A 13,858-nucleotide genomic window follows, 5' to 3' on the forward strand; every position below is an offset into this window, starting at 1 on the left:
AAAGCAGGAGAATGATGAGCAAGTATTAAAGAAACCACGGACAGATTTCACATTGTACACACTGCAAGCTAAAGGATTTTACAAACTTCTAAAAGAGGAAACCCTTAGTGTGTACATTGTATCATTCTACATGCAGAAGAATCTACCAACACCAAAGCTGCCTGACCAAACTGAATACTATTCCAGACAGTTGTATTCGTACAATTTGACTGTTTCTGAACATTTTACTGGGAAATTAGTGTTAAGTAAAGAGAATGTTGCTTTATACTGCTGGGGGAGAACATGAAATGAAAAAGTCATCTAATGAAGTGGCTTCCACAGTGTTACATGAACTACAGAGTAAAGCAGATTCAGATACTTTCAGTGTAGGTCTTGGGTAGATGGCTGCCCTGGACAAAGTAAAAACACTACAATTTTGGCAATGTGCCTTTCCCGGTTATCCTGTACTCTGCTGAACATTCAGAAGATGAAAGTCGTTTTCCCTGTCACTGGTCATTCATTCGTCCTGAGTGAATGTGACTGGAACAAATGAAAGATATTTAAAGAAAAAGGATAAAATTCTTCAACTAGAAAAGTACCATGAAGTTTTTAGGAAACATGGAATTGTAGAGCTCTTGAATAGTCACTCGAATGATGTTGATTTGAAAGCTGAAGCTAAAACATGTGAAAGATCCAGGAGCACTTCACTTTAAAATTTCACAAATTAAGAGATTTGTGCAGACTAGGAAGTCAAACTCAGTCACCGTTAGTGGAGAACTCTACTATAATTTCGAGATTGCGCAGCTTTTGTTAGTTATGAAGATAGGTAAATGGGTGAAATACATAAATCCTGTAGAACTAGTTTCTGGCATCAGAGTAAATCCCTTGAAGGTACAAGATATCAGAAAGTTGCTTCTAAAACATTACAGGGAGCAATGGAACTAACGTGAGAAAATGAAATGGTTTCAGAAGATCATTGATTAAAATGACGCCAAAGAAGAGGTACCCGCAGAAGCTGATCTCTGTGACTGCCTCATTCAGAATAGTGAGGCTGATTATGATGATGTGGAAGTGATTGTATACTTTCAGGAACTGAACACTAATGTGGAATGTATAGGCTAACAGAACCACTTTCTTACATTTATATCATTAATAAAACAATTTCATGTTCTTCAATAAAATTGGAAGTTTTGAGTTTTTGTTGAACGTCCCTATAATAAATTTTAACAATACTGAGGATTTTACGATGTTAGAATAGTGCAATTTGCGGAGTTCAGTTAAAGTTCATTACATACACTGCAAACTCCATTCCTTAGTTACAAACATGGCCAACACCATATTTCAACAGTCATTTCCTACTTAGCTATGTAAGATTATATGAAAACGTTTGTGTAAACACGATTCTAATTGCTAAGAAACTGTACAGTAATAACCAACTCTGAAGGGAGGTAGTAAATGTGCAAAACAAAACAGTTTTTTGCCTCTCCTGAAAAATTTTATAAAATTGAGTTGGCAACGTTTGTAGCTAGGCTACATTTACAATCAGTACAAAATTGACAAATTAATTGTATTATTTCAAAGTCAACTATATAAAATGTTCAGTATCTTACTACATACAAGATCTGTCACAAAAATTACACCATGTGTTTAACACTATCACAGAAGTTTTACTATCCTCTTCAAGTAGACTGGTGTTACTTCAGGAAGACTGCTTACTTTCAGGAACATGCTGCTCGAGTACTTCTCATATAATGCCTGAAAGTTAGGAGAGAGATGCGTGTATTAATGGTCCACCAAAAAAACAAGCTTACACACAGTTCTTATGAAAGCTCACTAGCTTTTCTGAGTCACAATACATAGTCTTCTGATCTACCATGTATGACAGTACAGTTCTTAGTAAACCTCAAATGGCTTTCGATCACCTTATAGCAGCCTCAGAATGCCTCAAAGCAATTCATAGAGCTTATGAGTGATGCAGTAGTGTGACGACATCCACTTTCACTACCGATATAATTCTTTACATCTCAATATTTCAATTCATCTCCTGACAAAAGTGATGCACCCAGAAGACATTGCCAGGTGTCAATGTAACTTTGAGCACGTACACACCTTTGGCTGGTGTGTAAATGATTAGAGACAATTCTCTGTGACAGGCAGAACAGCCATTGTGTGTATTACCATTGTTACCAGATCTCTTGTGACATAAGGAGAGAACAGCACCAGATGTTCAGTTATCACTGAAGAACACAGATGCTTTGTACTTGTGTGTGAGAGTTTGGAAGGGGCCTCATTGTGGATCTCAATTGGTCGACTGGTCAAATCGTGCGATATCCTTGTCTGCGGAATTTTTAGATGTATTTTAGTAACTTTTATTATGTCTTAAACACACTTATTTCCAAAAACACATTATGTTTTTCAGCATTCTGTCATTTTCAAAAGCAGTTTATGTCAATCATATAAAATTGTTCACTGGATACAATGTACCACATCAACATTCTCAGACGCGAGGCAAGTGCACTTGTCTCACAATTGAGAATGTTGGCGTGATACAATGTACCTAATGAACAGTTTTATAGGACTAAAATAACACTGCCTTTGAAAATGATGGAATGTCAAAATGCATAAGGTGTTTTTGGAAATAAAAGTGAGGTCAGGACATAAGAGGAGTTATTGAAGTGCATCCAAATGGCCACTTTGTCTCATACCTTTTTCATGCAAACTGCAACTTTTGGTTGCGACAGTGGCTCGGTGGTGGACTACATGGACTACAATGGTACATGAGAGCAGGCATACTCTTATTCAAGGTTTGCATCAAGCATGTTGAAGAACAACTAGGAAGCATCACTGTATTGTGCATTGAGCACATCATAACCCCTTCAAATATGCACCTGTCATCTGAGAACAACACTGTCGTCCCACACCACCGGTTGGAGACTAGCAGCAGATGGAATAGGAAATTACCGTACTGTGCATAGGCTGCCATTAACACCACAACAATAACAGCTGCAGTTGGAGTGGTGCCACGACCAGCGAGCATGGACTGCTGATAAATGGTGTTGTGTTTAGTGATGAATTGCAGCTCTGCACTACCCTAGATGGCCAGTCAGTGAGAATGGCAGAAACCTGTGGGAGAGGTTCCACCCAGTCTCCCAATGTTCTGCAGAGTCAAAGTGATTTCTCTCTTGGTGTCACGATATGGGAAGCCATTAAGTATCGCTTCAGGTCATAGCTTGTAGCGACTGAAGTAACTGACAAGACAACAGAACACAACGGACGTCCTGCATCCTCTTGTGTGACAGTATAATGATGCCATCCAAATAGAATATGTGTGTGTGTTTGTGGGAGGGGGGGCAGCTCTGATGTTAGTATGTCCCAGTGCCTGTATCCGGGATATCAAGGATCAGTTACAAGATCTGTAGGCCAAACTGTATCAGGAGAGGATACAATGGGCTTATGACACCATTCTCAACGATCAGTACATGCATCGAAGTCAGAAGATGTGCAAAGTCATACTGGAGAAGTTATTAGCCTTCCCCAACCTTTGTACATTTGTACTGCTCCTGAACCCAATGCAAAAACGCCTCCGTACTCCCTACCCCAAAAATGAAAAAAATAAAAACTCAACTATCCTTTAAATTTAGCAGTGTCTGTCTGGTTAAGTGATCTCTCTGGTAATCACATAATATTATTTTCCTTACCAGAGTTCAAATAGCTAAAAGCCACTAAGCCAACACTTTAAAAAGCAAATTAAACTTTAACACCTTTAGCATACCTGATATTTTGAACTTTCAATGCTTATGACTGCAAATGCAATTTTTTTTGAAATATATGCTATGTCTTTCAATTTGTACTGCGAGTAATAGATGAGCGTTTCTGACCAGACATGTTCATTTTTTCTCCTCAGCCTGAAATGTGCAAAATAATAGATTATGATAACACTTTTACACTATCCTCGATGTAAGCAATATTCAATGAATATTTATTGTTTGGTATATACAAATACTTACATATTTATAAATAAAGTAACATATGAAGTACATCACCATTACATATTCACACATTGTTGTGCTATTTATTTTCACTGATGCAGCCATGATAATTTAGCCGTCTTTGCTCACCAGTGATAATTAACAGTTCCAGTTTTTCACAATACATGGATTATACTTTTGGATATATTTAACTTAGGAGGAATCTCTAATGCTTTAAAGGCACCAATAAAGCAATCTTACAGTTACAAAAACAAAGCACCTCCACAAAATCGAATACCAAGTGTTTACCGAAAAACAGTTCAACGTAACTTCTGTTCAGGAGTAGGTCTTTTTCCTTTTTTGTCAAAAGACTAAACAATAGGTATTCTTAAGGATGGAAATAACAGCATGGTCAAAAGCAGAGGACGCAGCTGCACTTTAAAGATACTGAATGAGGTAGCAAAAGTGATGTTACATATCACTTCGAAAGTGATGTGAAACCCTGCGTCTACCTTGCTGACCAATGATGCTTGCAGTTTATAAAAAGAAAATTTAATATGGAATCTAGATAGATGACATGTCAGATGTCTGAGATGGGATGATGATTGCATTAATTACTCAAGTGGCAGAATCTACGGAGATGTTTATGCAAGCTCCATGGAGCTTTGCTCCAGGTTGAAGAAGTGCATCGATCCAGGTGCAATCACCATAGATGACAATAGGAAAAAAGCAAACAAAAGATGATTTTTTTCAAAGTATTCATTTTCTTGTAAAGCTTTGCACTGTAACAAATACCGTTTTAGGTAATGCTCCCTATGTCTTACAGTTGTGAATAGAAGATGTGTTTGCATTTTATGGAACAATATATGGAAGTTTTACTGAAGGACTCTTCATATTTATTCTTGATAGTTCTCTATATGTGGAAGCATTTAACTTCCAGTGTACCTGAGATTGTAACAGCAGCAAAGTCCAAAGATATGCATCACTATGGTCTTACATAAGGGAGATCAATGACAGAGTCAAACTCGAAAATCTGGACTTGCATATCATCGAACAAATAACTGACAAAGATAACAGCAATCAAAATATGAAAATGGGTGAACAGCAACAGTAAATGAAAATTGAAAACCAAAACAGCAGCAATCATAAAGCAAACAACTTTGTATGTAAGTTAGTTTGCATTATATATTGAAAGAACAATTTTGGTTAGTTAAAATGTGTTACTAATGAAAGAATGTTAGTATAGGGTTGGCCTACAAAAACAAAAAGGAATGATTAAATTAGCTATGGAATTCAATATTGTGTCTGAAAAACCCAATGAGAACTGTGCTATAGAGAAAGTGAACTGTATTCTATACAAATATTTGTTCAGAAGTTCAGGCTAGCATAGGAGGGGGAGGTGGCGGGAGATGTCCAAAAGTAAAAATAATTTTTCTGGCAGTTGGTAGAACACTAGTTCTGAATTACCCTGTTATATGTCTTCATTAGACATCATTTTGTATCAGTTGCCATAAAGGCAATGGTGGAGAAACATTGTTGTCAACGTGACTTCTGTAAGCACACAACTTCCATTTTTGCTGATTTTGCAGTTGCAGACATTAAATACCAACATGGTAAAATCATGTTCTTCTTCCTGTTGGGGAAATCAGCAGTAGAAAATTTTAATGCTGTAGACAGCATATGGGGATGAAGCAGCAAGACATGAAAGGATTTACAAATGATTTTCTCATTTTAAAAGTGGTCAAATGTCAATTGAAGAGTAATCACAACAAGAACATCCCTCCACATCCAGAACAGACAAAACCAATGAAAAAACCTGTATTGAGATCATGTTTTGACGTCTTATAACAACTGAGTTGGTGAAAATCACTGGAACATCCTGGAGTTCATGCCAACAAATTTTAAGTAAAGATTAAATGTGTTGCAGTAAAATGCATTTAACATGTGCTTTTTGATGACCAGAGAGCCAGTCATCTGGACATGTGCCACAAATTGAAAGAACAGTCAGAAAATGATCTGGATTTTGACACCAAAGTCATCACAGTTGACAAATCATGCTGTTATGGATATGACCCAGAAACAAAGCAACAATCCAGTTAGTGGAAGATTCCATCACCAAGGCCAAAGAAAGCAAGGCAAGTAAAATCCCCTGTGAAGACAATGTTGGTTTGTTTTTTGACAGCAAGGGGATCATCCACTGAATGTGTTGCCCAGGCTACCACAGTTGACCAACATTACTGCCATGCAGTGACAAAATGAATAAATGAAGCAGTGAGAGAAAAAAAAACTGCCTGTCATTGTGTCAATCAGGAGATTGGCTTTTTCACCTTGACAATATCCTTGCTGCTCGCACAGCACTGAGTGTCTTGCAGTTTTAGGCAAAAAAATTGAATGACAATAGTTCCCGATCACTGTACTAATCATACTGGCCGCCTGTGACTAATGCCTAAGAGAGGAAATAAACGTTTTCAAGAAGTAAAAGAAGTGAGGGGAGAAAAAATTGCTAGAGGCACTAAACAGCTTAACTTCAGACAAGATCAACTACTGTTTCCACCAATGGAAAAAACATTAGAAGACGTATATTATGTCTGATGGACACTATTTTGAAGGAGCAAAAATGTTCCATCAAACATGCTTTTTTTTGTACAATGCATTGTTTTTGGGCCGCCCCACTAGCAAGTTCTCACTTTTATGCCGGGGAAAAAGTGGCAAGGCATTGGAATTATAATGAAAACAGTAATATTTCAACTAATGAAGAACATGTAGTCTCATTTAGAATATTGTTTGGTGCAACAAGTTTATCAAAACACATCTTATGTGAGAATTACAGTTATATTAAAGGCTTGCTTTCATTCTTCATTTTTGGCTCAAGTCCGCACCTCTAATTTACAAATAAAAGCATGTTTTTATGTATTTCTGAATTGTTTTACATGTAACATGTTTCTTAAGTATCATCATCTGATGGGTGCCACACTTTTGGGTCTTGCACCACACCAAGTCACATACTTGCATTTCATTCAGTCTGGACATTCAATTTCATGTCTCCATCTTCATGGGATTACATCACACAATCTGGTTTCCTTACAGTCGTCCTTTCTTGAAGTCTAAGCTAGTTTCTATGTTTATTAATGTTAACTTACTTTTTTTGATACAGAATTTTAATTTATCTGCTTTGTAAAGATTTTGTTATTTCAATGTGCCACACTTCTGATAATGGTGTACGCATCAAAATGAGCAATGTGACCAATAATAAATTAATAATTGCAGTAAAGTCTTGATTATGCAAACAGTCTACACAAATATCTTTTTCTGCACCATTACATGATAAACACTGCCACATGCATAGTAATGCCTTCCTGTTGCATACATTCATTAACTATGCACAAAAATTAGGAGAAGACTAAAGGCACACAGGCTTAGATATAATACTAGTGCACAAGTTAAATTTACAAATGTTTGTAGTAAACATACAATTAAAATACTTACAATTTTTTGGACATTAAAAAGGACAAAATTTTATCATTTTAAAAGACCAATGGCTAAATCAACCTATATAGTATGGGCTTTACCCCAGTACTCAATTTATGTTCACACACAAATTGCTAAATTTAACAGAGAAGAACTTTATGACACTTAAATGAAACAGGTGATAAAGGGGGAAAGTACACAAATTTATTGTTTGGAAAAGAAATTTTAAGTGGCAATAAGTGTAATTCAACGAACTACAATTGTCTGAGCTGAACTATAAAAAACAACCCAAAGCATTTAGATATTTCTTTTCTCAGTTCATGTATGGAGGGAGAAACAAGCATTAAAACATCTGAACTGGTATTCCCAAAATACTTTATTTCTTACCAGAGTGCAAGATATAGAGCCGCAGCTGCAAGACATGATGGAGTAAAGTGACACAGCTCATAATCCAGTACACACATTTCTTGGAAGTACTTTGCTAAAGTGTATGTTACCTCGTCCAGCTGAAAGTTACAAATCCACGTGAATACATGGGAAACAACTGCTGAGGAAGTAAGGACAATGAGCAGAAGTACCAGTTGTCTACTAATAGATGTATAAACACACGGAATACACTTTAAGATAGATGCCAAGTGCCACGCAACTTACAGCTTCAAGAACCTGTACTAAGTGATATACCCTGAATAGACAACTCCCTACATACTGATCCCTTGGGAACTGCAGAGACAAGATTATTTTAATTACAGTGCACACAGCAATTTAGGAACTCAATCTTCCTGCATTCCATATGTGAATGGTACAGTAACGAGAGCCTAAAGGTGGCAGAATGTGAAGTAACTAAATATCTGATAACAGCATAGAGAAAGTTGAGAAAAATTAAAAATCTCAAGGAACTCTGTAATTAAGCTGAATGTACACAAATTTCAACTGCATATGTAGCCAGTAATAAAACTTAATGTAGGAAAAGGTAGATTGCTACATACCATAAACAAGAAACGTCAAGTTGCAGACAGGCACAATTAAAAGACACTCACATATAGCTGAACATGTACACTAGAAAGCGCATTTCGTGAACACACGACTGTCAACTCCGGCATCAAAATTCATGAATTAACAAGCACTTTCACTAATATTCTATAAAATTCAAGGACATATCAATGTCAGTCTCTGCTCTTTAGTTGACAGCTTTCACAAATGAAATTATCTCTTTTTTTATTCAAAAAGATATATATTCTAAAATTTATTGTGTCCAGCACTGGCCAGTGCTTAGTGTTTACATTTGAGGAGAGATTGTGCCTAATTCTCTCCAATAGAAATGTGAAAAAGCAAGTAACAGTACTATTGGTTTTCAGATCTACAGGTTCCTCATATAGACGAGAAAAATGGTTAGGGAAAAAGGAAGGGGGGGGGGGGGGGGGGGAAGGAGGGAAATTTTCTTGACCTCTTTCCTCCAATTTACTTTTGTCTCCTTAACATCCAGTACCTTACAATCTGGGTTGTAGCCTGCACCCCCTCCTCCAAAGCTAAGAATGTTACTGTTAATTAATTTTCATGTTTTTCTATCACCAATATCATTATTTTGTGCAAGCCAGAGTTATGTGCCTCGTAAACTATCTATCTCATAATACACTCAAATTTTAAATAAATTAAGGACACTGAATTTAACACTATAAGTATCTTTCAAAATTTAAATGAAAGGAACCTTGGTAGCTTGCACCAGCTCTTTTTTGTAACTATTCTATACTACCTGCAAAGCTCAAGTGGACTGAACCCCCTGCTGCTCCTGTTCACCACTTCCTATAGCAATATATCACAATCTGGACCCATTCAATAGGAGATGCACAGTAACATCTGCACAAATAGCCAGATGAAGATTGTCCCAAATGAATTAAGGTGATTGAGATGGTTCCCGTGAAACACACACATACTAATCATTTCTCCAGCCTCTAATCACATGTACAAGATAACCCTAATTTTCATTTGACTGAAACAGACTTACTTTTTTAGGCAATACTGTCAACAAGCACTTATTGTCTGACTCAGATTATAATTAAAAACAAGTATCTTAAATTACACATAAAATGATTTATGTGAATTTCTCAGCCTTTTGAGCCCATAAAACAAAATTTATTTCCATTTTAACAAACAGCAGGTACTATCTTGCATTGGCAATGTTGGGAAAGGTCCACAGGCATTTTAACCCTAACTTTAAACAGGAAAGAGTGAGAATAACCTTGTGTGTTTTATCATATCATTTAGATTCGAAAGTCCACTAAATTTTATCTGTAATACATTTTATAGATCTTTCAAATAGTACTTCTGACAAATCATTTTTTTAAGCATACTAAAAATCACTGAAATTTGCTTTCCTCAAAGGTTAATTACACAAGCAACCGCAAAGAGAATAAAAAAAAATACATTCTGCAGTTTCAATTCTCATTAGTTTGGGAAACAGATTAGGGTAAAGACTTGGAAAAAGTAAGAATAAAGCACAGCACTGATCTGGATTTTCAATGTCATGAAATTCCTACCATCAAAGTAACTGTACTTACAGAAGATGCCTTGCTGTACCGACGAAGGAAGTGGACACTCAATGGATAACCAACAAAGAAACTTATGGTCCTCATGATCTGCATTTCCATTTGCAGTATTTCATTTTTTGTATACAAATTACTGCAAATATACACAAAACTGCTTATCTCAGGTGGGTATATTTCTTCGTACTTGCTGGCCAATAACAGTGAAGCTGCACCAAGTAACTGTATCTTCTTTTTGTCCATTACATGCACTTTCTGGAAATATATAACTGTCTCTACATCCAGTTTCACAGGCTTCATGGCTTACTGTACAAGCATCCACTGCATTACGAACTAAGGTCAGTACTAAAGGTAGTGTATGAAAATTTAAGTAAGCTCCACCACCACTACAATGATGAGTCAAGGTGGGAGCTTTCTTTCAGCAAGGAGTGGCTAATAGTCATTTTACCCATAGTATAATTGTAGCAGAGTGCCTGAAACATGGGTCTGGCAAATTTTTCTAACTCCATTTCTCATTGAATCAAATTGAACACCCAATGAAATCAAATTCAGACATAAAAACAATTTTCAAGGTTCTGAACACAAAATCGTAACAAGATTTTTGTTATACAGTGTGGCACATTAAATAGAAATACTTAGCATTAGCATTTTATTCATTAGCAACTTTAAAAAGATGAAAACTAATTCTGAAATAGAGATGTAATTAAAATATAATATTTCAGTCCACACTAAACTATCAATGGAAAGGTATTACTACATGGCAAGGTATTTCAGTAACAGCACGATCTCAGGTGAAGAATTGAGAGATTGTTGTGTCTTCTACAAACCAATGGAAATATTTAAGGAAAACTGAAGCAGAATGCTGTGTTGCTGTTACCTAATTTGAGGGGGCAGGGGTGGGAAACGGGCTGACTACTACTGCTCACCACCACAAAAACCACAGCAACCCAAGCACAAAGGAATGTTGTCCATTTTGCTTTACTCTCTTCTTCCTTAACACAGTAGTTAAATGTATTGCAATTGCATAACCAACGGAAAATTAATCAAACAACACAATAATTGAAATACCTAAATGGAAATTACATAAAATAAGGAAAAGGCAATGACTTACCTATGGAAGAATGGTGTGTGGCACACAAAAACATGTAATAGAAAGCAGTTACCACTAGCTTTCAAGTTCTTGCTTTTTTTTTCTAGTAACAGCACACACATTCACACACACAACCAGACAGACACCAAAACATTTCGATTACTGAAAGCAGTGGCCTCAGTAGATGGAGGTGTGGCAGAGTAAGGAATGACACATGAGGCAAAGGGGGGATTGGTTGGTTGGTTGGTTGAAAGGTGGGAGAAGGGACCAAACTACGAAGTCATTGGTCCCTTGTTCCTAATAAAATAGTGCCACAAGTTTGAGAATAAAATGGATGAAACATATAACATGAAATGGAAAGAAAGGAAAAGCCACAAGTTTGAAGGGAAGGCAATGAACACTAAAAGGAACAAAAGAGGACAAGAAAACAGAGAGACGCTAGAAACAGAAGAGAGTAAAACATGAAAGCAGATTACAGTGGCTGGCCAACCACGAGAATAAAAAGGAAAAGCCAGCCACTCTGCAACACATTAAAACCTCCACCCTAAAATCACTAGGGTGGAAGACACAGAGGGACAAAGGACATACGCTAAAACCTATATAGAAATATAAAACCCACTCTCACGGATAAAACATAAAACTAAAGCTGCTGTGGAGGCATTGTCACCCAACACCGAAGGCAGGGTGCTGGGAAAGTTAAAAGTCTGCTGCAGAGCAGCTAAAAGTGGGCAGTCCAGCAAGAGATGGACGACTGTCATTTGGGAGTCACAGCAACTCTGAGGTGGGTCCTCATGACGGAGTAGGTAGCCATGCACTAGCCACATGTGGCCAATGCGGAGCCGGAAGAGGGCAGTGGATTCCCTGCGACAGGCCCGCATGGAAGCCTGCCACACATTCATAGTCTCCTTAATGACACACAGTTTGTTGTGTGTGGTGTTATGCCATTCCATCTCCCAAAGCCTGAAAACCCTGCGGTTAAGACAGAACACAGGTCAGCTTTCGGAGATGCCTATCTCCAGAAGTGGTTTCTGCATCGCCTGTTTGGCCAGCCTGTCGGCAAATTCGTTGCCGGGTTTTCCAACGTGTCCAGGGGTCCACACAAACACCACAGAACAGTGGGACTGTTCCAGGGCATAGATGGACTCCTGAATGGACACTACCAGAGGGTGGCGTGGGTAGCACTCGTCAACAGCTTGTAGGCTGCTCAATGAGTTAGTACACAGGAGAAATGACTTGCTAGGGGATGAGCGGATGACTCAAGAGCACGAGATATGGCTGCCAGCTCTGCAGTGAAAACACTGCTGCCAATTGGCAAGGAGTGCTGCCCAATATGTCCTCCATGAACACATGCAAAGCCTACGTGACCATCAGCCAGTGTAAACCACTTCAGAGCCCCAGAACATGTCAAGAATCGAGAGGAAGTGACAGCGGAGAACTGTGGGATTAATGGAGTCCTTAGGGAAATGCAAAAGGTCCAGACGAAGCTGCGGCCGAGGCGTACACCATGTAGGTGTATGTGAACGGGCCGCAAGCAGAGGTGGTAAAGGGAAGGACTTCAGTTCCGAGAGAAGGTACCGCACGCGAACCACAATCGTTAGCCCCGACCCGGGCCGCCGATGTGGGCGGGAAAAGGAGATGGTAATTCGGATGCGCAGGGGAACTATGAATGTGTGCTGCATAACTGGCGAGCAGTTGTGCATGTCTGATCTGTAGTGGAGGGACACCAGCCTCCACCAGTACGCTGGTCACCAGACTTGTCCTAAAAGCTCCTGTCGCTAATCAAACCTCACAGTGGTGCACAGGGTCCAGTAAATACAATGCTGAAGGCGCTGCTGAACCATAAACCACACTCCCATAGTCAATTCGGGAATGGACAAGGGCTCTGTAGAGCTGCAGCAGCATGCAGCGATCTGCACCCCAATTGGCGTTGCTCATGCAATGGAGGGCATTGAGGTGCTGCCAGCACTTCTGCTTAAGCTGACGAAGATAAGGGAGCCAAGTCAATTGAGTGTCTAAAACCAGTCCTAGGAATTCATGTGTCTCCATTACAGAGAGTGGATCGTCATTAAGGTAAAGTGTGGGTTCCGGATGAACGGTACGGCGCCGACAGAAGTGCATGACACACGACTTTTTGGCCGAAAACTGGAAGCCGTGGGCTAGAGCCCATGACTGCACCTGGTGGATGACTCCCTGGACGTGCCATTCAGCAACAACAATACTGGAGCAGCAGTACAAAATGCAGAAGTCATCTGCATACAGAGAAGGTGAGACGGAGGGCCCGACTGCTGCTGCTAGACCATTGATGGCCACTAAAAATAGACACACACTCAATACAGAGCCCTTCGGGACTCCATTCTTCTGGATATGGATGGAACTATGGGAGTCACCAACTTGGACATGGAAAGTATGAAGTAACAGGAAGTTTTGGATAAAAATCGGGAGTGGTTCCCGGAGACCCCACTCATACAATGTGGCAAGGATATGTCATTGCAAAGTCGTGTCATATGCTTTACGCAAGTCAAAAAAGACGGAAATCAGGTGTTGCCATCTGGAAAAGGCTGTTCAGATGGCAGACTCGATGGTCACAAGATTATCAGTGTTAGAGCGACCCTGGTGGAAGCCGCCCTGACATGGACCCAGCAAGCCACATAATACCAGGACACAACCCACCCACTGACATACCATACGTTCCAGCACCTTACAAAGAATGTAGGTGAGGCTGATGAGCTGATAGCTATCCACATTAAGTGGGTTTTTACCGGGTTTGAGCACTAGAATGATGGTGCTCTCCCGCCATTGCAATGGAAGGCACC

The 13,858-nt window shown here is 38.9% G+C and overlaps 1 protein-coding gene across 6 annotated transcripts in view; it reads right to left on the minus strand.

Annotated features, from left to right (window-relative positions):
• Positions 1–1,223: 1,223 nt before the first annotated feature.
• LOC126194974 (G2/mitotic-specific cyclin-B-like) overlaps positions 1,224–13,858 on the minus strand; it is a 75,728-nt gene continuing 63,093 nt past the window's right edge. For 3 of the 6 annotated variants that reach the window (XM_049933377.1, XM_049933375.1, XM_049933378.1), the window contains exons 5-8: positions 9,971–10,210; positions 7,803–7,921; positions 3,752–3,884; positions 1,229–1,734 (exon numbers count right to left, since the gene is read on the minus strand). In XM_049933377.1, the coding sequence (XP_049789334.1) occupies positions 1,636–1,734; positions 3,752–3,884; positions 7,803–7,921; positions 9,971–10,210 (591 nt within the window). In that variant the 3' untranslated portion in view covers positions 1,229–1,635. Of the gene's footprint in view, positions 1,735–3,751; positions 3,885–7,802; positions 7,922–9,970; positions 10,211–13,858 lie in introns of all 6 variants that reach the window. The other 3 variants (XM_049933374.1, XM_049933379.1, XM_049933380.1) reach the window with 3 other exon arrangements.

Source organism: Schistocerca nitens, chromosome 7, assembly GCF_023898315.1.
Source record: "Schistocerca nitens isolate TAMUIC-IGC-003100 chromosome 7, iqSchNite1.1, whole genome shotgun sequence".
Taxonomy (NCBI): domain Eukaryota; kingdom Metazoa; phylum Arthropoda; class Insecta; order Orthoptera; family Acrididae; genus Schistocerca; species Schistocerca nitens.